At 57.1% G+C, this 24271-nt stretch overlaps 1 protein-coding gene across 4 annotated transcripts in view; it reads right to left on the minus strand.

Moving 5' to 3' along the window:
• Nucleotides 1-909: 909 nt before the first annotated feature.
• Nucleotides 910-24271, minus strand: part of STRN4 (striatin 4) — a 29586-nt gene continuing 6224 nt past the window's right edge. Inside the window, exons 2-19 of one of the 4 annotated variants that reach the window (XM_057711726.1) lie at nt 23019-23122; nt 22466-22539; nt 21425-21503; nt 15498-15695; nt 13255-13396; nt 11351-11611; nt 9850-10009; nt 9154-9267; nt 8693-8787; nt 6720-6895; nt 6566-6613; nt 6143-6264; nt 4772-4939; nt 4456-4596; nt 3899-3997; nt 3640-3726; nt 2104-2338; nt 910-1856 (exon numbers count right to left, since the gene is read on the minus strand). In XM_057711726.1, the coding sequence (XP_057567709.1) occupies nt 2169-2338; nt 3640-3726; nt 3899-3997; nt 4456-4596; nt 4772-4939; nt 6143-6264; nt 6566-6613; nt 6720-6895; nt 8693-8787; nt 9154-9267; nt 9850-10009; nt 11351-11611; nt 13255-13396; nt 15498-15695; nt 21425-21503; nt 22466-22539; nt 23019-23122 (2238 nt within the window). In that variant the 3' untranslated portion in view covers nt 910-1856; nt 2104-2168. Of the gene's footprint in view, nt 1857-2103; nt 2339-3639; nt 3727-3898; nt 3998-4455; nt 4597-4771; nt 4940-6142; nt 6265-6565; nt 6614-6719; nt 6896-8692; nt 8809-9153; nt 9268-9849; nt 10010-11350; nt 11612-13254; nt 13397-15497; nt 15696-21424; nt 21504-22465; nt 22540-23018; nt 23123-24271 lie in introns of all 4 variants that reach the window. The other 3 variants (XM_057711725.1, XM_057711728.1, XM_057711727.1) reach the window with 3 other exon arrangements.

Consider the following 24271-nt stretch of genomic DNA (forward strand, 5'->3'; position numbering starts at 1 on the left):
ACAGGAGTCAGGCCCTGTTCTGGGGCCCTTGATAAGCCAGGAGGTGGGCATTTCTGGCAGGCTCACTTGATACGGGATGCTGACACCCAGAGAGGTGCCAGGACTTGCCCAAGGACCCCTGGCTGGCAGGGGTGGAGGCCTCACAGCGAGCTGAGGGAGGCACAAGGGACTGGATACAAATTCTGATGACCTGCTGGGCCCTGAGCAAGCTCCTCAAGCTCCCGCCTCCATGTTCATCCTCTGTGTGTACTGCTCTGCTCCCCACTTCTTGAGGTTGTGGGGACCTAGTGAAAAGGCACGTGAAGAGCTCTGAGGGCACAGCCAACCACTGGGAACCTGCCACCCCAGAGAAGGGAAACGGGAAGGGACTCCTCAGGGCGCCTGCAGTGAAAGGGTCAGGCACGCGCATCCCCTCCGCGGGGCAGCTTCCAGCAGGGCGGAGGTGTTCTGCACGGGCTCATCCCAGGGTCTCCCTTCCTTCTTGCTCCATGTGGGCCCAGGGGTGGGGCAGGGGGAGAAGGGGGGTGTGAGTCCCTCAGGGTTAGCACTTTAGCCCCACTACCAACCACCGTGTGTAGGGGCGGGGGGACGAGGAGGAGTCCTGAGCTGAACTGTGTAGCGTATCATTTGCTAGTCAGGGCTCTGCTGTAGCCCCCAGGGAGGGAGCGCTTAGGAACAGAAAGGAGGGGCACAGGGAGATTCGGTCCTGTGCCCCCACTTCCGCCCCTCCACCCACACCCCGCCCAAGCTCTGGGCCCCTCTCTGGCCCCCCCCACCGCCCTGCCACAAAACCCCAACCCATCATATCCCCTCTCTCCAAGCCCCACCCACCCCTGGCAGAGCCAGTTACTCCTCCCCAAAAGTCCCCAGCCCCCTCAACAGTCAGCACTGCCACCCATTTTACTCCAAAGGGTTTATTGAGACAAGATTCACATACAAGTCCAGGGCAGAGGAGATGGGCCTTATAAACAGGAACCTGGAAGGGGGCCTGAGGGCAGAGGGTGGAACCCAAAAAAGAGTGAAATAAATAGAGGAAGAGAGTGGAGGGTCAGGAGAGGAGACGCACAGACTATCACACAGTGATAACAACATGGGTGGGGGTGGGGCTCCATTAAAATCCCATTTATTTATACAGATATACAGGGAGTTATGGGGGGCCCGGGGGACCCCACTCCACCCTCCATGCCCCACGGAGGGACAAGAGAAGGCCATGTCTCCCCATGGGTGACCCCATGGGGGTTCGGGGGGGCTGCCCTTGGAGGAGTACTGGGGGAGGTAGGGACGGGCGCCTCCCCCAAGGGCCTCACCCGCTCCCCAGGCAGTTACTGGCCCCCGCGGCGTTGGGTAGTGTCTGGAAAGCTGTGTCGAGGGAGCTGGAGGGGAGGGGGCTTCCTGGGCACGCTCCCGGGGCGGGCCAGGCCCGCACCCCCGGGGAGGACAGCCCGGCCTGCAGCTGGGTCCAGGGCCTCGGCAGACCCGGAGCAGGGGCATCGGGCTCCTGGCACAGAGCCCACCCAGGTCCAGGGAGGTGGAGAGGAGGGGTCAGGGGTTCAAAGAGAGAACCTGGCACCTTCTGGCGTCTTGGAACAGCGGATCCCCAAGGACACCCTGCCCTGGTTGTACGGCCTCCAAGAAGGTGGCTCAGAGACCTGGAGTGGGTGTCAGGGTGAAGAGGAAATTCCCAGAGACCATCCTGGAGGGCGATTCCTGAAGGAGGGCACACCCTGCCAGGAGGCCCGGGGAAGGGCGGGCCGAGGGGAGGGCCTCCTGGGGAGAGGGCCGTTAGCACCACCAGGCTCCAAGGCAGGCAGGAAGAGACCGGGCCTCGGGGCCTCCAGACCGAGGCTGGGGGTCACCTATGGGAGACAGAAGGGACGAGAGACTGGACCACAACCTCCAGGGTGCGAGTCAGGCAGCTCCAGCCCCTCCTCTGAATGCCCAGGGGCTACCTCGGTGGTCCTCACAGGTCCTCCCGACTAGGATTTGGGGACCTGGCACCCTCCAGAAATGCCAGGCAAAGGGGTACAGATGAGGGCCCTGACGGGAGGATGCAGGGCGCTTCTGCCCTCCCAAGCCACGCCTCCCTCCCGTCCGGGCCCTCACCTCAGTCCCACCTGCCCGGCCCGCTTCCTAGCCAGCATGGCGGCCTGGGCGGGGCCAGGTGGGCATCATACGAAGACCTTGGCCAGGGCGTCGGCACCCGCACTGGCGATAAGGGCCTTGCTGGGGTGGCAGGCGACGGCGTGGATGGCCTCCTCATGCTTCTTGCGGTGGGCTGTTATCTCCTGAACGCACGTCTTATTGTCCAGACTCCACAGACGCAGGGAGCAGTCGTGGCCTGTGCAGGTGCGGGAGCAGGAGGGGCCGTCACCCAGCAGCTCCGGGTCCGCGGTTCCTTGCCCAGACCCGCCCCCTGAACCTGGCTTTGTCCAAAGGCCTGGGGGTCAAGTGGAGCTCGATCCTCTGCCCGGTTACCTCCAGACACCCATGTGAAGGCCAGCCCTCCTGTCCAGCCTATCATCCGACCATCTAGGCACCTAGTGTTCACTGAGCACCTACTGTGTCCTGCACTCAGGGGCGTGGTGAACAAAACAGGCAAATCTCCCTGCCCCTGTGGCGCTGATGTTCCAGTGTGCGAGAGACAGTAAGTGAGAAAACAGGATAAACAATGCCAGGTGGGCACAAGTGCTGTGAGCACAAGTCTGTCGGTGTGAGGACAGTGTGGCCAAGGGGGTATGGCCGGGGGAAGAGCCTTCCAGGCAGCGGGGACAGCCAGGGGCAGGTCCTGAGTACTGCCAGCCTGAGCAGGCGGGCAGGCAGGGGGAGGGGGAGCAGACTGCGCCGGGCCCTGGGGTCATGAGCCACAGGGGAGAGACGACCGGACTTACGCGCTACCAGGATCTGGCGGGCTGCAGCGGGGGGACCTGGGCCCTGTACTGAACCTTCTCTGCCTGGGCCTGATCTCCCCGGCCATCCCCTCAACGGGCGTCCTCCCCGGAGACAACTACCGTCCTGGGCCACCCCCGCCCTCCGCCGCCACTGCTCGGGCCTCTGTGGGTGCACTGCCTCGCTGACACCCTGGGGCAGGCTCGGCTCTGGTCAGGCCTCTGTGACCGCCAGCGCACACCCTTCACCCCCTGGGGAGCTTCAGCCCCTTCGCCATCCGCCCAAGTCCCAGCCCATCCCGTCGAGGCGCAGCCCCACAGTCCCCGGGGCTCAGTGTTTTTCTCCACAGGCAGCAGGTGCACAAATGCTAAAACTTCTTATGGGGACTGAGCGTCAGACCTGAACTTCAATTCCTACAACCCAGTGGGCTGCGACCAGTGAAGTGACTTCTCTAGCCCCAGTTTTCACATCTGTGCGATGGCATAACAGTACCAACCTCATTCAAATCCAACAAGAGGACGTGGCAGGGGGCCGAGCGTGGGCTCCGGTGCCCAGTGCTGTGCTGTCCCCACCCTCGTGACCACGGTCAATCCAGCCATGGAGGGGCTCCCAGCGCCACCAGCTCCCCAGCCTCAGGGCACCCCTGGAGCACTCCCTCAGGACCAGAGCCTGGCTCTCTCCCTCTTCCCCTCCTAGCCTGCCAGGAAAGGCACGTGCCCTCGCTCCTTAGAAGCCAGAAGGCTCCCGACTTACTTCCCGATATCAGGAATACACCATTGGGGTCCACGGCCAGGCAGGTGACCGCATCGAGGTGGGCGACCATGGAGTGCACGGATTTCCCTGAAGGGAGAGAGGGTGGGCGGCCCGTTACTCTTCCGCTCCGCGCCTTGCCTGGGAAGGTGAAGGGGCTAGAGGGACACCGAGCCTTCACCCTGGACCCCCGGAGGTCCGCTATCTGAGCTCGGTCGACCCCTGCCCCCCACGAGCACACGTGAGGAAGGCTGGGCCGCACCTGTCCGGTTGTCCAGGAAGCGGATGCCTCTGTCGTCATGGGCGGTGATGCTGAGGGGCTGGCTTGGATGGCTCACCACCTGGTTGATCTGGGTTGGGCCTGAAAGGAAAAGGAGGGAGAGGGGAAGAGGTCAAGGGGGGTGAATCAGGGAGACGGGTACAAAGAGAAGAGGAGAACCACATCTCACGCCTGTCCTCTGCCTAGACGTCGAGCAGGTCTGGGCACCCCCGCCCCCCCACCCCGGGCCCAGCGCTTCACCTGTGCCGTGGACACGGTACGGCCCTGGGGTGAGCAAGAGGGGCGACAAACAGGCAGACAGTCCTTCGGCCCCGCCAAGTGGCCTATGGGCGAGTCCCTCGTGATGTCTCTCCCCTCAGCCCCCCCAAGAGCCCTGTGCTGTCTGCAAGGGCGGTGACTGGGACCTGATCTCTGTCTCAAAGCCCCCGAGGGGGCAGGGCAGCCACCCTCTGCTGCCTCAGCGGGTCTCCAAAGCCACAGGAGAAGCTGGCGCCCTGGAGGTATTCAGACCTCAGCCCCTGGCCCTGGGGCCCCCTTACCACTGTTCCCCCGGGAGTCCAGCGTGAGGAGGGCACTGCCAGCCTCCAGGTCATACAGGATGGTGTCGCCAGAGCGGAAGGAGGCCACAATGTGGGCAGGCTCGGTGCTGGTGAAGGCCACTGAGGTGGGGATCCCATGATCTGTAGGTGGAGGGGAGAGACGGCTGCCCACCGGCCCCGCTCCTCCCTGGGGGGGAGGGGGGACAGGAGGCAGGAAGCCTGGGCCCGCGTCAGGAGGTGCCCCTCCTCTGGGGGCCTCCAGCCCTGTGTGGCTCCTGTGCCACGCGTCAGGGCCCCCGATGTCCCCCCAACTCACCGCTGGCTGCGGGGAAGGTACAGAGGCAGGTCGGGCTGCTGCTGGGGTCCCAGATGCGGACGGTGCCGTCAGCAGAGCAGGAGGCCAGACGCTGGGAGGTGGGACTGAAGGCCAGGCCCCACACCGCGTCCCCGTGGCCCTCCAGGACATGGCTCAACACGCTCGGGTCTGGACCCGCCGCAGGGGGGAAAGGGCTACGTCAGGGCCGCCAGCCCTGGCCCCAGCCTGGACAGCCCGCGTTCTGCCGAGATGCAGGCACGGTGCTCAAGCTGCCCTTCCGCCCGGCTTCGCACCCGAATCCTCACTGCCCTCAGAGCTGCTCCTGCTCTGCCCACTAGCTGTTCTGTGAAGGTTTTAGGGCTCTGAAGATGCCCCGGAGTGGAAGCTCCAGAAGGCAGGGATTTCCCTGCTCCCTGCCGTGTCCCCAGGCCTGCAACAGTGCCCGGCACAAAGCCGCTGCTCGAGACATACCTTTTAGGACTTAGTTAAGGGGACAAGGGACAGGGGTGGTGCTGTGGCCCTGAGACCCTTTGCAGCCTGGCCCCTGCGGCCGGCCCCACCCTGGGTCCCCGCGGTCTTTTCTGCCCAAGAGCACGGCCTTGCCCGCTCTCTACTAAGCCCTCTTGTCATTCCCACCACTGCCTCCCTGGTCACCGAGTCCACACAGGCTCCTCTGGCTGGTCCTGCTGATACCCGACGGGGGACAGCTTGCCTGGCCTAGAGCAGATGCTGCCTGGGACTGACCCTTGACCTCTGACACGGGAAGACTACTCTTCAGAAAACAGCACACGCTCCCTGAGAGGAGACACAGACCTCTAAACTACCTCTCAACTCTGCCACGACAGGCTGCAGCACGCAGCCGTGTGTGACCCAAACGGTTATCAAGAGACGTCAGAGGACGGGGACACGAAAACGAAACAGATGTGACCGTCTGGTCACTTCTCCACTTAATCTTAAAAGTGTCCCGACGATAAAGAGCAAACTCCCTACAGCCCGGCCCAGCAAGCGTCCCCGTCTCACCTCCCCGCCTCCTCCTCGCCGGCTCTCTCTGCGCAGCCCCACAGGTGCGGCCGAGAGCGCAGAGCACTCTGGGGCCCACCATGCCTCTGCCTGGGCTGGTCCCCGGCCCCAGAGCTCAAGCCCAATCAGCTCCCCCGTGCAACGCTCCCCTGCCGCCCCCGCTGCTGCCCCGTCCTGTCCCGCCCTCCGCCCCGTGCTGTGTCACGGTGGCCTGTGCTTTACCAGAGCAGCAGCCCGTGGCGTTCCCTCCCGAGTACCCAGTGTTAGGCCCGGGTGCTGAGGGAACCAAGAGGCCCCGGTGGCAGGTGCGTGGGGGAAAGAGAGGAAGGCAGGGGAGGGAGCTGTCCTCACCGTAACCGTCGTAGGGGTCCATGTTGAGGTCTGGAATCTTCCAGCTGTGGATGCGGGCATCTGCCCCGCCACTGTAACAGTATTCACTGCGGCTGCCCATGGCTACTGCCAACACGGGGCCCCTGGAGGATACCGAGGTGGGGGGGGGGGGGGGGAGATGGAAAACTCAGAGCTCCCCCTCCCTCACGGGACCCCGGGTGCCCCACTAGCGTTTTTCAAGGCTGGTGAAAAGGAATCCAGCACGTGGACCTCTGGCTGTAGCCACCCGGGCAAGCTGCCTGTCTCCCGCCTTCCCCCCACTCCCCATGTGTGCAGAGGGTCCCGGGGACTCAGAGCCCTCCTGCCCCGCTGCCTCCTGCCTTGGCTCCTGGGATGGCAGTGAGCGCGCCGGGGGGCACGGTGCCTTTGTGAGCGCTTCCTTACCTGTGAGCCCGGAAGGCGTGGATGGGCTCCACGTCTAGCGCGGCATTCCTGTGGGGAGACGCGCGCTGGATGTCGCTGGGAGCCCCTCATCACCCTGCCCCCTGCGCCCGGACATCCCCACCCCGCCCCTGCGCCCTGGGGCTGCCGCTCTCACTTCTTGGCCGTGACCGCCTTCTGCAGGTTCCAGAGCTTGAGTGTGCCATCCTCGGAAGCCGTGAGCAAAGCTGACTGGCTGTGGTGGAACGCGAGGGAGCGGATGCCGTCGTAGTGGGAGCGGAGGGTGAATTTGGGGTTCCAGGTCTTCTTAAAGGCATCTTTGCTGTCAGACAGCTAGGGTGGGGGAGCTGCTTCAGTGTCTGCTCGTCCATGCCGGCGGTCCCGCACATGCCCACGGCCCGCCCCACGTGGAGCACCCCACCGATGGCCTCGGCCCAGGCCCTCTCCCCCGTCCTCCTTGCCCGCGGTGTCCCCTCGCTCACTCAGCAAGTGCCTGCAGCGTGCAGGGACTGTGCTGGCTTCTGGGGCGGCAAAGGTGAGCCCAGACCCTGGGGATCTCAGCATTCAGAGGGAGCCTGGGGGAGACGGTGATCAGGTCTTCTCCACAGCGCAGAGGACTACAGGCAGTGCCGTGAATTACACATGCACTGAGAGGAGGAGCAGCCCATCCTCCGCTGTGGGGGTCAGTAAGGCTTTCCTGAGGAACTGACAAGCCATCGGGACATAACCAGATAAGGGGAGAGGACAGAGGACTGACACCCCATGTGCCAAGTCCCTGAGGCAGAGGCAGCAAGGGCGGATTCCGAGCCTGAGAGGAAGCTTGGGATGCAGAGAGTAAGGCAGGGAGCAGCAGGAGATGAGGCCTGGAGGGCTGGCCACAGCCACAATGGTGGCCCACGCTCGGGAATCTGCAGCTCGTCCTAAGTGACAGGGGAGCCGCAGAAAGGTTCAGAGCAGGGAAATGACAAAGCTTGTTCCGGCCGCCCCGTGGAGGGGCTTGACTGGGGGAGCCGAGAATGGCTGCAGAGAGAGAGGTGAAAAGGTCCCGAGGGAAGTCTCCCAGGGAGAGGTGAGGCAGACCAGACACTGGGGAGTGGAGATGGGGATGAGCACACAGTGGGGAGAGACTGGGAAGTAGAAGCCACAGGCCTCTGGGGAGAGTCCCAGAGACACCAAGCAGGCCCTGGTGGACGACGGTGTTGCTCTCCAGGTTGGGGGTTCGGGGAAGGCCACTCGGGAAAGCAGACGAGCAGATTGTCAGGCGGGCCTCAGTGCTCTGCCCCAAGGTCATCACTTCTGCCACAGTGGTTTAGGGCAAGGGTCTAGCCCTCATGCACACGCTGCCCCGGGCAGGGGAGAGTGGGGGAGGTTCTCACCTTGGGGAGACCAGAGGAGCCCTGCAACACGCTCCCTGCTCAAACCCTCCACTCTGGCCTCACTTCCCAACACCCCACGGCAGCGCCCTAACCTTGCTGGGACCACCAAACACCTGAAATCCTGCTAGAAGTTGTGGTCAACGTCCTGCCACAGGAACGTGCTCACGCGCCCGTGTCAGAGCTGCCGGGTAGCCAGAGGCCTGGCCACGGAGCTCAGGTTCAGGACACTGGCCCTAAGGTCTCCCATCATTCCAGCCCAACATACCAGGTCAGCCTGATTTTTTGTTTTGTGTCTTGAGGTCACCTTCCCTTCCAGAGTCAGCTCAGCTCCCACCTCCTGCACAGACTCTCTCGCCCACACGGCCACCAGCCCAAAGCCCCCTGCCTCCTCTCACGCTGTATTCTGACTCAGCGCCCCCGTCGCCCCTGCCTCCTGTCCGTGGCAGGTCCTGGACTCGAGGTGCGTGGAAGCCCCGGCTGGGAGGGAGCGTCGCCGAGAGAAGAAGCCTGGCAGTGTGATTAAAACACAGGCTCAGAGCCTTCTAGGCCAAGCACCTCGCTGACCCTGGTCGCGTCCCACTGCCTGTCCGCAGCCCTCCGTGAAACAGGCTGAGCTGGTGGACAATCTCACGTCGTCCCCGTGTGTGAGGAACTGGGTGCAGGCCGGGCACACGGTCGGAGCTCGGCCAGTCCCTGCACGGCACAGGACGCCCGACGGGGGCCCGTGGCGGGGTGGGGCACCCTGCGAACTTACATCACAGCTGAGGTCGTTGTCATTGGTGACGGTGAGATCTGCCAAGTCCCCCAGGCTCACCTCCCCGCCCCCGATAGTGTCCATGATGAAAACGTCTGAGGAGAAGCCAAAGGAACCTGGTAGGGGGAGGGGAGGGAGGAGGCAGAGAGGGGCAGGGAGAGAGAGAGAAAGACAGAGAGGGGCAGAGAGAGAGGTGAGGAGTGAGAAAGAGAGACAGGGAGAGGACAAGATCAAGAATCACAGCTGGAAAGAAAGAGACAGGGAGAGACAGACAGACAGACAGTTCAGGACAGACAAAAAGAGAGGGAGACAGAGACAGACAGACAAACTTTTGGGACAGGGAGGCTGCAGGCTAGAGGCTCGGCCTCGACCCTGAGGACTCAGAAGCCCTGGGCTTAGCTCTGCAGCCTCCCTCTGCCGTGGGCCCCTTGGAACTGGACCAGGGTGGAGGGGCCTCTTACCTTCGTGGGGCCGGGGCTGCGGTGTGCCGGGAGGTGGGCCAGGCACTTTGGGTGGCAGCCCATCCACATCCCGAAGGTCGGCCAAAATCCCCTGGAGTTTGACCCGTCGGCTTTCTGCAGGGACAAGGCACAGGGCAGGAGTCACTGACCGGTTCACTCAGCCACACGCGGGTGATGCCTCCCCTACCCCCAAGAGCTCTCCTGCAGCTGTGAGGCAGGGGAGCCCTGGGCTCTGGCGGGGGGTGGGGGACAGGCAGAGACAGACTGAGATGGGACCCTCCATGGGCCGCCCTTGCTGGGGCCTCAGTCCCCAGCCATCCTGCGTGACCCCTGAGGGCCTTGTGGCTCAGAGACACAGGACAGGAAGCGGCAGCACCACTGCCCCATCTGCCCTCCCCGCTCTGAGTCTGCATACTGTCCCTCCCCCACTCCCGCCCTGAGGTCCGCCAACAACTGGCCACTCAAGGGGAGGGCTGGAGGCCCTGCATCAGGAAGAGCCAGGCCTGCCTGTGTCCTCACGGGGATTCTGCAGGGAAGGGGCGAGGGCCTGGCCACTGTGGCGCAGGCCTCCTGCTCTCCTTGGCCACCCTCCTCTCAGGAAGTGTATCCGTCCGGTGGAGACCCTGGGGCCGGAAGCAGATGCAGGCGGCTGTGTGCGCCCAGTGAGCAAGGCCAGCCAGAAAACCCTCCACTCACCCAGTTCATGGTGGGTCCCCTCTCCAGCGCACCGCCGGGGGTCTGGAGAGCCCTCCCCGTCTTCCCCTGAGCCCAGGAAATCAAATTCATTGATGGCATCCTCTGAGTCGTCCTCCTCGTCTTCCTCTTCCATTTCGGGAACCAGGGCCTTGGGTGGCAGCTGGGGCGTGGAGACAACCAGAAAGAGGTCAAGGGCTCTTGCCTAGGGCCGAGGCCCACCGGGTCTCCGGGCCCAGAGGAACCAGGGTTCCCGGCCTCTGCCTGCTTGGCGGCGTCCCGCCCCCACCCCACATTTTGGCGCCGTGCTCCCCCTGCCGGGAGCCTTCAGGGCTGCTCCTCACTAGGGCCGGGGCAGTGCCAGCCCCCCGGCCGGGCTCTGGAGCCCCTCCCGCCGCTGCCGCCTCCAGCTGTGATCCTCAAACAGGGCCCTCCTCCTGGCTTCCGCTCAGGCTGCTCCTGCTCCCCCACGCCCCGCCCCCCGGCACAGTGCTTCTCATGAAGACACGTCAGATAACGTGACAGCCTGTTTCGGGGGCGAGGGAAGATACACGCGCGTCTACGGGCCTGAGAGAGTGGAAGGAGGCACGCAATCACAGTGAGAACAGAGCCCTGGGTGCAAGAGCGGCAATAAAGAACGCTGGCCACTGCGCCCGCCTCTCCGGGTTGTTCAGCACACCGAGTCGTCACACGGCTGATTCACACCCCCATGAACAGTTACCACTCTTGTGACAGGAGGAAACTGAGGCTGAGCAGAGTGAAGCCCCTTGCCCCAGGCTGCCACACCGTTCCTTATACACTAAGACGGCTCTGGGGCGTGAGACGAGCTGGGGTTCTCCAGGTTTTCCTTATAACTTCCTATACGGGCTGAATTTTTGTTTTCTTATATAACAAGCAGCAGCTATTTTTAGCATGAGAGAAAACACCCCGGTTCCTCCATTCTGAGAAACAGAATGCTGGGAGAGTGAATCCTGAGCTTGCCGAGTTTCCCACAGTCGGTCTTAACCAGGGGTAAGAACCAAATCCTCTTGTTTGCCTCAGTTCACAAGCTTGGACCCCATCCCAGGCCTGTGACACGAGGAGCCGCATCACACCTGCGTTTCCCCACACGGACACCTTTGAGATGCAGCCTTGTGAAGTGACACCTTGGGTACGATTCCTTACCCTTTCATGGCGTAAGCAACACTACATTTTACATGAAGTGCCATCTGGGAGCTGTGTACTTGGCACTTCAAAGACTGCCCTTAAATGGCTTAAGGGAGTTTCAGAATTTTCAAAAGTGTTTTTGATATCCGAGTTCTGCTTTCAGGGATGGCTTAGGACATATCCCACCCTCAGCACTGGGATTCTGGGACCACTGGATCCAAACACCACCTCTTCCAGGAAGCCTCTCCCTCCTGAGTGTTCCCTGCCTGGGCCCAGCCTCCGTCAGACTGTGGGTTCCTCCAGGGAGGGGCTGCCCCCCGCCCCGGTTTGGAGGGCATGAATTTGGAGGCAGCCACACCTGTGAAGCGCCAGCCTCTGGCCCGTGTGGGAGGAGGGGGATGGGATGAGCGCCTCCTTCTTCCTTCCCGGGAGAAGACCGAGCGTCAAGGTTCAGACAGCCTGCCCAGACAGACAGGGCAGGGGTCGGTCCGGAGAGGGGCCCTGCGCAGTTATGTCCAACGCCGCCTGGGACTATGAGCGCCATGCCCCTGCCAAGCACTGCTAGTGCTGCCGCCGCCACGAGCTCCTGGCCTGCAGCCACCGTGCAGCCAAGGGCTTTCTACGTGAGAAACGATTTTAATTAATTCCTCAACAACCCAGAGACAGGGACTATGAGCCCCTGAGACTGAAGCCAAGACAGAGAATCATGTGCCCACAGTCACAGAGTCAGGCCAGCAGCTACCCTGGGAAAGTCATGGGCAGGTCTTCTGAATCAGGGTCTGGTCACTGAAGGTCTGCCATGTGGAGACTGAGGGCCTGGGAAAGCGTGGGACCCCTACTTCATGAGTCACCTGACAGGGCACGTGGGACAGATGCAGTGACAGACGCAGAGGCCGAAGGGAGTACGCAATCGTTTCTGACAGGAGGAGTGGGAGGGTTTCCTAGAGGAGGCTGACGCAGGTCCTGAAAAAGGAGCGAAAATCCCCACCTGGGGCAGGAGGCACCAGGCGTTCTGGACCAGGAGACGGGATTAGAGACCCTGGGCTCAGAGACACCCTGCTTCTCCTGTAACCCCAGCGCCAGTGTGCCAGATCCGTGCATTCCTTTCCCCTTGGTGTAGTCACTGAGCGCCTGACCTGCGTGGGACCCTGTGCTGAGCCACGCCGGGGACACTGGACACAGAACGGAGGCTAGGACGGACCTGACACCAAACAGGGAGGACCCAGAGTGGTCCCGGTCAGGACGGGTCGGGGAGCCCACAGAAGGTTCCTGACCCTGTGGGGGCAAGGGGAGCAAGGGTGAGTCAGAGAAGGCTTCCTGGAGGAGGTGGTATCTGAGGTGAGTCTGAGGAGGGAGGGCTGGAGTTCAGGTGGGAAGGCTAGGTCAAGGAAAGCCCGAGGCCATCTCCCACAGGGTGCCCCCCTTCAGGGGCACGTCCCTCTGCCTATGACTACCTATAAGCCCACCAATGGCCACAAGCTCCTCCAAGCCAGGACAGGACCTCTGTGTCTCCATGTCCTTCTGCTGGCACAGGGAGTGGCCCGTGAAGGCCCATGGATGTTCACTGCACAGTGAAACCAGGCCCTGCCTAAGGACAGAGCAGTGAGAGTGGCGGGAGCACGGGGCTCTGGCAGTTACGGAGTGGAGGGGGAATGTGGTGGGAGCTGCATCTCCAGGCCAAGCTGAGGAGATTTGGACTCTACCCTGTGGGCAGTGTCCCTGGGCCTGGGTCCTGCCACCAACAGCAGACTAGACATTCACATCCTATGAAGTCCCCCACAGAGGCCTCCAACCTGGCTCCAGCCCGAGCCCTGGGCCCAGCCACATTCCCTCAGGGTGGTGGGGAGGGGACAGTAAAAGACCCACACAGTCCCTGCCTCGTGGAGCTCACAAGCTACCGCGGGAGGAGGAGCTAGAGTCACATCAAAACATTTCTAAGTTCCACCGTGGTCAGGCTGGCGGGAAGGAGAGCGCACTGTGAGAGGATGTCGCAGGCTGGCCTAGCCTGGAGATTCCAGAAAGGCCTCTCGGGAGAGAGGATGGAGAGTATGACGGGGGTGCAGGTGGAGAAGGGGCCGGCCCTGATGGAAAAGCCCTAGGCACCCCCGAAGGTACCTGAGGAAAGGGACTCGGGGAAGGGATGTGATCCGGCCACAGACCAGTCCTTAGAGGCCACCCCACAGCACCGCTCCGCTCTGCACACACAGCAGGGGTCCTCTTGCAGAAAGGGGGGAGAGGCGCCCCCGGGGCTCACGAGCTCACCTTCACGCGCTGCTTCTTGTGCTGCACGCTGTCCAGCTCGTCGTCCTCGTCGCTGTCCTCATCCTCGCAGTTCTGCAGGAAGGGGATCTGCTCCAGCACCGAGCCACCCAAGCGCTCTTTGCCGTCTTTGCCGGCCGCATTCCTGCCCACGACAGGGGGGCAGAGGGGGCATTAGTCCTGCCAGGCGACAAAGCTCAGATGGGAGAGCGCCGAGGCTCGGAGGCCAGAGCCCTGGGCCTCAGGGGTGCCGAGCTCACCTTGACCCCAGAGGAGCCTTGACTCTGATCACACACAGGGCTTCAAGCCCCGCCTCTGCCTGACACATGCTAGCCCCAGCTGGAACCCTCCCTGGGACCACAGACCGGGCCCAAGCCCTCACTGAGCTCTGACCCCGCCCCCGCCCCGGGTTCCAGACTAGCCCCCAACCCTGAGCGCATGTGCCCAGCACGTGCTGAGTAAAAAGGAGAGCTGGACGAGAAAGCACCACTGATGCGGCAGCGCCCGTTCCCACAGCCCGGTCAAACCATGAGCACAGGGCAGGCGAGTGATGGGGACATACCTAGCCGGAAAGAGGAACCGATTCCTCCACGACTGCTCGGGTCCCTCAAAACCTGCACTCTCCCCACTGACAGACAGGGCTCCCCTGTCTACCGCTGACCCACTGGTTAATGGCTCCATCGGGATGAAAAGTTCTAGCATAGGAGGTTATTTTCCAAACCTGACTCCAGGGCAGAACGGAGAGTAGAATTCGAAGTTCAGATAAATGCAAATACCCTCCTCTTCTGCCACTGGGCTGATGCTCTAGAGAGTTCTTGTAAACTGCCCAGGTGGATGGCTGCCACTCAGTAGAGATTTCTCCTCCGGGTTGCCAAATGGCCTCTCCGCAGACCATCACTGAACTTAGCTGTGGAGCCGCGTTCCCGGGCTTTCCTCCCACACACTAGCTGCCTCGGCCCAGCCTCCTTTGCCGGGCCACTCCCTGCTCCTCTCTGGGGGCCTCTAGTCGTGCGAGAGCCCCCAGGGCTCCATCCTCGGACCTCCTCTCAGCACCACCTACACCCTGTGCCTCAGTGACTGCGGAGTCCCGCGGCTTTCAAACCTGCCCGTGTGCTGGTGAACTGGAGGTGTGCCGAGAAGTCAAGTGCCCCACCCACTGGCACCTCAAACTCCACTCGTCCTGAACGGCCCCCCTGAAGCCCCCCACCCCTCATCTCCCCCATCTGGGTCAATGCTGCTCCCAGCTGCTCAGACCACACCTCCAGTCACCCCTAGTTTCTTTTCCTCTCCCCCCACAGCCAGTCCTTTAAATAGTGGCTCACACTAGAAACCCGCCGAGAAGCAGACCCCTTCTCACCCTTCCACTGCTAACGCCCAACATCTCTCGCCTGGACGTCTACAGGAGTCTCCTACCTGGCCTCCCGGCTTCCACCCCGGCTGGCCATCAGCCTCTCCTACTCGCAGCAGACCAAGTAAATCAGATGATGTCACGCCCCTGCTCAAAACCACCGGCTTCCCACAATCCTAGACTCCAAGCTCCTAATCATGGCCCGTGAGGCCCTATGTGATCTGATTCCTGAGATTTCAGCCTCACCACAGTCTGCGGTCCCCACGCGCTCGCGCCACTGCAGTCATGCAGCCCTCTGCCTGCTCCTGAACATTCCAGGTCTTTCCCGTTCCAGAACCTTGACACGTGCTGTTCCCTCTGCCTAGAACATTCTCCTTCCAGCTACTTGGGTGGTTTAGCCTACACTCCATGCAGTTCTCTGCCCAAATGTCACCCCATCCGAAGCCGTACTACTTCTCCCATCACTCTTTCTCACTGCCTTTTATATAGCACCTCACGTCACCGCCCATTAAGTTATTTATTTTGACAAAAAAACTGATGAGAGAATGAACACATGAGAGCTCCCTGGGGGCAGCGACCACGTGTTGCGCCCTCCCCCAGGTCCTGGCGTGTGGTCCGAGGTCTGCCTTCAGCAGGAGCTTGTGGTTTGCTGGGGAGCACATAGGCCTAAGCCTCCGGAGGGGCCAGGCCGGAGGGGAGCAGCGGTGCACACCAGCACCAAGGCAACACCAGGGGCGGTAACCCAGAGGGACCCAGGACAGAACCTGGACACGCCACAAGGAAGGGACAGAGGACCCCATGATAACACTCTGGGAACAAAGCAGCCCCCAGAGCACAGCTGACTCCCCTAGGACGGATAAGGCACAGAGAGATGCACCTGCCAGACCCAAGGGCTCACCTTTTGATCTGCTCCTCGATCTGTTTCACCAGCAGTGACTCACCCCCGCTGAGACCCCCGGGGCCCGGCATGGCCCTGGGGCCCCCTTCGCTGGGCTCCATGGCCCCATTGAGTTCCAACGAGCGGCCCAGTAGGGAGCGCACGCGCTTGGACCGCATATCCAGGATGGTGTCAGTGTAGCCCACCTCTTCCAGGTACCTGCAGGGAGGCAGAACCAGGGCGGGTCAGGCGCCTTGTGGCTTTTTTATATGCTGCGGGGGGCTGATGCATATTGGGCCAGCCTTTCTGGAGGAGCGACTTAAGACTATGCATCCAGATTTCAAAGAAGCATACCCCTGACCCTGCTGCTTCCCCTTCGGGACTATTTCCGGTGGAAGCCTTTCTACAGGGGCACCATGCCGTCACAGGTGCTCGCAGAGATAATGTATAAAGACAGGAGAGCCAAAAGGCAGGGGCCAACCTACATGTCTGCTGATGAGGACTGTGGAAGCAAATGACTGATGGGACGCTTCCCACAAGATAAATGAGGCAGAGCGCCAAGAAAAGAGGGCCGTGATGACCAGCGGAACAAAAATTGTAAGTTAAGGGTTCCTTATAATACAAGTGTTTGTGGGGGAAGAAAAAGAATGTGCAGACACACACACACACACACATCTGTATCATGCCCCCCACTAGGCCTAGCAAGAGACACACTAAACTCAAGAGCAGTGACCTCTGGAGAGCAAGCTGAGGGAGATTAACAGGAACCTCTGACACTGACTCTACTCACTTCTACAAATGAGCATTTATTACTTCCACATCACAAAAAATGAAGCCAGCTGGGACTGGTCTAAAAGTTAAAAAAAAAAAATGGGAAAAAATCAATTATGGGGATCCGTGGCTTCAAAAGACTGGAGACCAGAGTGCTGTGCTGGTCCTCAGGGGGCGCCTCCAGAGCCTTTTCTGTTGAGCCGGATCCTGTCCCTTTGGCAACATCAGACAGCGCCTGCCTCGGCCTGCTGTCTCATCCAGGTGCCTGTGTGTGTCCGAGGCTTCCCATCCCCACCAGCGGAGAGGCAGGGAAGTGTGGGGCGGGAGGAGCTGGGCTCTGGGGGCAGGGTGCCCGAGATCACACCTCAGACCCTCCGCGGATTAGCTGTGACCTTCCATAAGAAGAGATATCCTCTCTGTACCTCGGTTTTTTCATCTGTGAAAATGAGGGGAATGCTAGCAGTTACACCACACAGGGGTTCATGTCAGGAATCCTTGTGTGCAGAGCGTTTAGCACGGTGCCGGCCACATAACAGGGACCTGGCGTGCGTCGCCTGTCACGATCCTTCTGTTGTCACTGATTGCACACCTTTTAGGCTGGCAAGTGCACTCCCAGATATTCAACTTAAGGAAACCAAGGATATGGACAATAACTTTCGAGTATTTGTCACACTGTCTATTAAAAAACACTGTTAATAGGAGCACCTCAATACATAAGGCAAATGCTAACAGCCATAAAAGGGGACATCGACAGTAACACAATAATAGTAGGAGACTTGAACACCCCACTTACATCAATGGACAGATCATCGAAACAGAAAATAAATAAGGAAGCACAAGCTTTAAATGACACATAAGACCAGCTCGACTTAATTGATATTTATAGGACAGTCCATCCAAAAACTACAGAATACACTTTCTTCTCAAACGCACAGGGAACAGTCTCCAGGATAGATCACATCTTGGGTCACAAATCAAGCCTTGGTAAACTCAAGAAAACTAAAATCATATCAAGCATCTTCTCTGACCACAAGGCCATGAGACTAGATATCAATTACAGGAAAAAAAATGTAAAGAATACAACCACATGGAGGCAAAACAATATGCTATTAAACAACCAAGAAATCACTGCAGAAATCAAGGAGGAAATCAAAAAATACCTAGAAACAAATGACAATGAAAACACAACGACCCAAAACCTATAGGACACAGCAAAATCAGTTCTAAGAGGGAAGTTTATACCAATACAGTCCTACCTCAAGAAACAAGAAAAATATCGAATAAACAACCTAACCCTACATCTAAAACAATCAGAGAAAGAAGAACAAAGAAGCCCCAAAGTGAGGAGAAGGAAAGAAATCATAAAGATCCGATCAGAAATAAATGAAAAAGAAAGGAAGGAAGCAATAGCAAAGATCAATGAAACTAAAAGCTGGTTCTTTGAGGAGATAAACAAAATTGATAAACCATTAGCCAGATTCATCAGGGAAAAAAGGGAGAAGATGCAAATCAACAGAATTAGAAATGAAAAAGGAGAAGTAACAACGGACACCATAGAAATACAAAAGATCATGAGAGACTACTACAAGCAACTATATGCCAATAAATTGGATAACCTGCAAGAAATGGATATTCTTAGAAAAGTACAATCTTCCAAGACTGAACCAGGAAGAAACAGAAAATATGAACAGACCAATCACAAGGACGGAAATTGAGACTGTGATGAAAAATCTCCCAACAAACAAAAACCCAGGGCCAGATGGCTTCACAGGCGCAAACATTTAGAGAAGAGCTAACACCTATCCTTCTCAAACTCTTGCAAAATATTGCAGAAGGAGGAACACTCCCAAACTCATTCTACGAGGCCACCATCACTCTGATACCAAAACCAGGCAAAGATGTCACAAAAAAAGAAAATTACAGGCCAATATCACTGATGAATATAGATGCAAAAATCCTCAACAAAATACTAGCAAAGAGAATCCAACCGCACATTAAAAAAATCATACACCATGATCAAGTGGGGTTTATCCCTGGAACACAAGGATTCTTCAATATACGCAAATCAATCAACGTGATACATCATATCAACAAATTGCAGGGTAAAAACAGTATGATAATCTCAATAGATGCAGAAAAAGCTTTTGACAAAATTCAACATCCATTTATGATAAAAACTCTCCAGAATATGGGCATAGAAGGAAATTACCTCAACATAATAAAAGCCATATATGAGAAACAAAAAGCCAACATCGTTCTAAATGGTGAAAAACTGAAAGAATTCCCTCTAAGAACGGGAACAAGACAAGGGTGTCCACTCTCACCATTATTATTCAACATAGTTTTGGAAGTTCAAGCCACAGCAATCAGAGAAGAAAATGAAATAAAAGGAATCCAAATTGGAAAAGAAGAAGTAAAATTGTCATTCTTTGCAGATGACATGATATTATACATAGAAAACCCTAAAGGCTCTACCAGAAAACTGCTAGCACTAATCGATGAATTTAGTCAAGTAGCAGAATACAAAATTAATGTACAGAAATCTCTTGCATTCCTATACACTAACAACGAAAAAGCAGAAAGAGAAATTAAGGAAACTCTCCCATTTACCACTGCAACAAAAAGAATAAAATACCTAGGAACAAACCTGCCTAAGGAGGCAAAAGACCTGTACGCAGAAAACTAGAAGACACTGATGAAAGAAATCAAAGATGATCCAAACAGATGGAGAGACATACCAACTGGATGTCTTGGATTGGAAGAATCAACATTGTGAAAATGACTATCCTACCCAAAACAGTTTACAGATTCAACGCAATCCCTATCAAATTACCAACGGCATTTTTCACAGAACTAGAACAAGAAATCTTACGATTTGTATGGAAATGCAAAAGACCCCGAATAGCCAAAGCAATCTTCAGAAGGAAAGACGGAGTTGGTGGAATTAGGCTTCCTGACTTCAAACTATACTACAAGGCCACAGTGATCAAGACAGTATGGTACTGGCACAAAAACAGAAAGGAAGATCAATGGAACAGAATAGAGAACCCAGAGGTAAACCCAAGCACATATGGGAAGCTTATCTTTGACAAAGAAGACAAGAATATACAATGGAAAAAAGCCTCTTCAATAAGGGGTGCTAGGAAAATTGGACAGCAACATGTAAAAGAATGAACACTTTCTAACACCATACACAAAAATAAACTCAAAATGGATTAAAGACCTACATGTAAGGCCAGACACTATAAAACTCCTAGAGCAAAACATAGGCAGAACACTCATGACATACATTAAAGCAAGATCCTTTTTGACCCACCTCCTAGAATAATGGAAATAAAATCAAGAATAAACAAATGGGACCTCATGAAACTTAAAAGCTTTTGCACAGTGAAAGAAACCATAAACAAGACTAGAAGGAAACCCTCAGAATGGGAGAAAATACTTGCCAACAAAGCAACGGACAAAGGATTAACCTCCAAAATATACAAGCAGCTTATGCAGCTTAATACCAAAAAAGCAAATAACCCAATCCACAAATGGGTGGAAGACCTAAATACACATTTCTCCAAAGAAGACATGCAGATGGCTAACAAACACATGAAAAGATGCTCAATGTCACTAACCATCAGAGAAATGCAAGTCAAAGCCACAATGAGGTATCACCTCACACCGATCAGAATGGCCATCATCACAAAATCTGGAAACAACAAATGCTGGAGAGGGTGTAGAGAAAAGGGAACTCTCCCGCACTGTTGGTGGGAATGTAAGTTGGTACAGCCACTTTGGAAAAGAGTTTGGAGGTTCCTTAGAAAACTACAAACAGAACTACCATATGACCCAGTAATCCCACTACTGCGCCTATACCCAGAGAAAACCAGAATCCAAAAAGAAACATGTACCATAACGTTCACTGCAGCACTATTTACAATAGCCAGGACATGGAAGCAACCCAAATGCCCATCAACAGATGAATGGATAAAGAAGATGTGGCCCATACATACAATGGAATATTACTCAGCCATAAAAAGGAATGAAATGGAGCTACATGTAGTTAGGCGGATAGACCTAGAGTCTGTCATACAGAATAAAGTAAGCCAGAAAGAGAAAAACAAATACTGTATGCTAACTCATATACACGGAATCTAAAAAAAAATAATGGTACTGATGAACTCAGTGACAGGGCAAGAATAAAGATGCAGATGCAGAAAATGGACTGGAGGACACGGGGTTGGGGGTGTGGGGGGCGAAGGGGAAGCTGGGACGACGTGAGAGAGTAGCATAGACATATTTTCACTACCAACTGTAAAACAGATAGCTAGTGGGAAGTTCCTGTATAACAAAGGGAGATCAACTTGATGATGGGTGATGCCTTAGAGGGCCAGGACAGGGAGGGTGGGAGGGAGTCATGGGAGGGAGGGGATAAGGGGATATATGTATAAATACAGCTGATTCATTTTGGTGTACCTCAAAAGCTGGTACAAGAGTGTAAAGCAATTATATTCCAATAAAGAGCTTAAAACAACAAAAAAAAACCCTGTTAACGAAATACACAAGAGATTGCCCATAGGAAATCATGACTATCCACATGACAGACCATTATATAGGTCTTGAAATGATGCAACATAACTAATTTACGTGGAAAGATGTTCACGACACTTAGCAAAAACAATGCATTATCTAACGCTGTGAAGGGTGAGTCCCTGCTTTTATAACACACACACACACACACACACACACACACACAGGCACAAATACATTTCCACAGAAGAGAAAGCACATGTGCCAATATGTTTACAGGGATATGAAACTCCTTGGGTGGTGGAATTACAAGTGATTTTTATTCTTTTCTTTGTGTTTTCCTATGTTTCCCAAGTTTTCTAAAACACACACATCTCTTTAATAAAAAACAATTTAACATTACCCTTGCGGGGGAAAAAAGGCACAGACACCTGGGGTCGCTTTCCAAGAGTGGGGGTCCCCCTGCCTCCTGCAGGGAGACTTCCCTTGTTCTCCCCCCAACAGGATGACAGGCCATCTCATCTGCGGCCAGCAGGGATCCTGATAGCTCAGGGTCCCCAGTGGGGACAGGAAGGACTGTGGAGTCTTCAGGCTTATCTCCCAAGCCAAATACGTCTCCCCACCCCCCAGCCTCCCGCCCTGGCCCTCCACACACTCACTGTCGGAGAAGCTGCCGCCCCTCCTTCCACACCAGCGGGCTGTTCTCCAGGGTGACCGACTCCACGGGGCCATTGGAGACTAGAAGGCGGAGAGAAAGGAGGCAGGCTGTCTTCGTCAGGGCACCGCCTGGCACCCATCACCTCCTCTATCGTCCTCACCCTCAAACCCAAATAGGTCACTGCAGAGCCACTCCCTGAGAGCGTCTGCAGCCTTCTTCTCCTCCTGCATTTCTTCTCTCTAGTCTCTGGGTCACCCCCCAAACTATCTTCAGACTCTACTTATGTTATTTTCTCACATGGGAAATGGGCTCAGTCCTGAGCGAGCGGGCAGACTCGACTGCGTCCCAGCCTGGCTTGGCGGCTTCCCGGTTGTGCGGCCTTGAGCCGGTTAGTTTACCTATCTGAGCCTCAGTTTCCTCTTCTGAGAAACAAAGTCAATATCTGCAGCACCTATCTCTCGCGACTGCTGTGAGGATTAAGTGAGGATTCATCGAATATTTATAGGGCATCTATCATGTGCCCAGCTCTGTGCCTGGACTCCATCCGTCAACAAAGACCCCTGCCCTGGTGGAACTCACGCTCTGGTCGGAGGAGTCTGACATGAAGAGCAACGATCACTGTGAGCCTGGCCTCGAAAGCCCTGGCCTCGTGAACACAACACATGCTCACGTCTCCGTGCTCCTATACTCTTCCCTCTACCTGGGGCGCCTTCCCTACTTCCCTGATCATGAACTGATGCCCCTTTCCAGGAGCTTAGATTGTCAGGGGCCCCGGGTGTCTGTCTATCTCACAGAGGGACAGCAGGCAGGACTCCCAGGCCTTCTTCACCCCCTGCCCTCACTCCCCCGAGCGCCCAGCACAGGACCCGGCAGGGCAACCTATGGGGAGGGGCGCCGAGAGTGAGACCCAACACCTCCCCGCCCCGGGCCAAGCCTGCTTCCTGTGGAGCACAGTGAGAGAGACCTGAGCCGTCTCTGCCCTCCTCTGTCACACTCAGTTTTGCAGGGAGGGGGCAAGCAGGGAGGATCAGGGGGTGGGTACCTTGTTCCGACAGTTCTGGTTTCTTCTCCCCCTGGTTCAGGTCTGTCCCGAATTTCAATTTATGATATTTGGCCCTAAAAGATCAAATGATTAATGAATGAGAGACACAGAAGAGCAGATGGGGCCAGCCCTTGCCTTGGGAATCTCAAATCCTAGGTTCTCTCTAATCCACTCTCCTGTCTCTGAAGCTGAGCTGCCCAATTAGGAAGCAGCCCTGGTGGAGGAGGCATCACAGATGGCACTGTGAAGAGCCTGCTCTTTGGAAGCTGGCAAACTAGGCTGCGGTCCCAGCTCCAGAGTCCTCACCCTCTGGAAGCCCCACCTGTACCTGTCAGGCCACCGGAAGGGACAAATGAGACAATGAATACACGGTGTTTGGCACAGAGTGGGCCCCCAGTATTATGAATACTGTTACTCGTTGTTCACCCTGAATCCCACCACGTCCTGTTTGTCCCCCTCTCCTGGAACCATGCAGTACCAGGTGATGGGGAAGAGAGCACTGAATCCCAAAGGCTTGATCCCTGAAGGCAGGACAGGGGACAGCAGGGCTCACCTCTCCTGCTTCAGTGCGTATTCTAACATCTTGATCCGCCTCACCAGGTCTGTCTTGAGATTCTCTTGCCCCTTCCTTTCTCCCTGGAGGAAGGCCACCTGAGCCTGTGGGGGACAGAGAGAATAGCAAGGCAGCAGGGCTCAGGCTCACGGACGTGTGTCCCTCACTCACTCAGGGACAATCAGCTCTAGCCCCACCCCCGCAGTGACACGCAGCAGCCACTTCTTCAGGCATGAAGACCATGAGCCAGGGTTCAGGGCAGCAGCGAAAAGGAGGCTGGATCTGTTTCCATGTTACCCACAATGAATCAACGGAAGAGAAGGCCTTAACCTTTCAAATTAAATGGGGACGGCCTGGGCCTAACTTGGTCCCTACCTTTTGGGGAGAAGTGGGGGAGGTAGGTGTTAACAGCCCTGGGCGCCTCCTCCCCCATCCTCAGGCAGGTGCTGTCCCCAAGGTTGCTGGTGGAGGTGGCGTGGCACTATTCCTACCAGAGCATCTGTCTCTGGGAGGCGTGGGAAGCTACTTCTGGAGTTTAGGGACGAGAGTGGGTGGCTCGGCTCAGCTCCCGCCGCCGTGCAAAAGCTTCACCACCGACCCCCACGGTGGGGACCAACCGTTCCACTGGAGTCCGCCCAGGGTGAGGGAAACGTGCCACAGACATGCCCCAGGGCCCCTGCCAACCACTTCACACCGTCTGCGGGCATGGGCTGCCTCAGTCTCCTTTGGTCTGTCAACAGGTCTTTTGCAGACACTGGGCCAATGGCCTTCGAGGCAGGACCTTGGCCCCTGACCAGGTTCCAGAAGCCCAGTGCCAAAGCCCTGCGCGCAGGGCTCCTCCCTGGCTTCTCCCCAAGCCCCCCGTGTCCCAGGCCAGGACTGCCTGAGCTCCAGGCCTGGCTGGGCCACTTACTCGCCGCATGCTCCTGGGTAGGTCACTGGCCCTCTCGGAGCCTCCGATTCTCCTAGAGAATGGGGCTCCCGAGAGTGCCCGCCCCTCACGTGTTAAGTCCTTCTCAGTCCAAAGCCTGGCACAGAGAAAGAGCTAACAAATGCCCTCTCCTACCTCTTATTATTTTGATTCTCGCTGTCCGTTCTTCCACAGTGTGGAAGTGGGCCCAGCTCTTTAAGGGAGCTGGCATCCCTCTGAGACCCGAGGCCAACGGAGCAGAGATGTCTGTGGCTCACAGGCCTCCTGCCCCACAGGCAGCTGCATCTTCCTGGAGTCAATCTTCACCTATCACGTGCTTAAC

The sequence above is a fragment of the Hippopotamus amphibius genome, chromosome 16 (genome assembly GCF_030028045.1).
Source record: "Hippopotamus amphibius kiboko isolate mHipAmp2 chromosome 16, mHipAmp2.hap2, whole genome shotgun sequence".
In the NCBI taxonomy this organism is placed as follows: Eukaryota; Metazoa; Chordata; class Mammalia; order Artiodactyla; family Hippopotamidae; genus Hippopotamus; species Hippopotamus amphibius.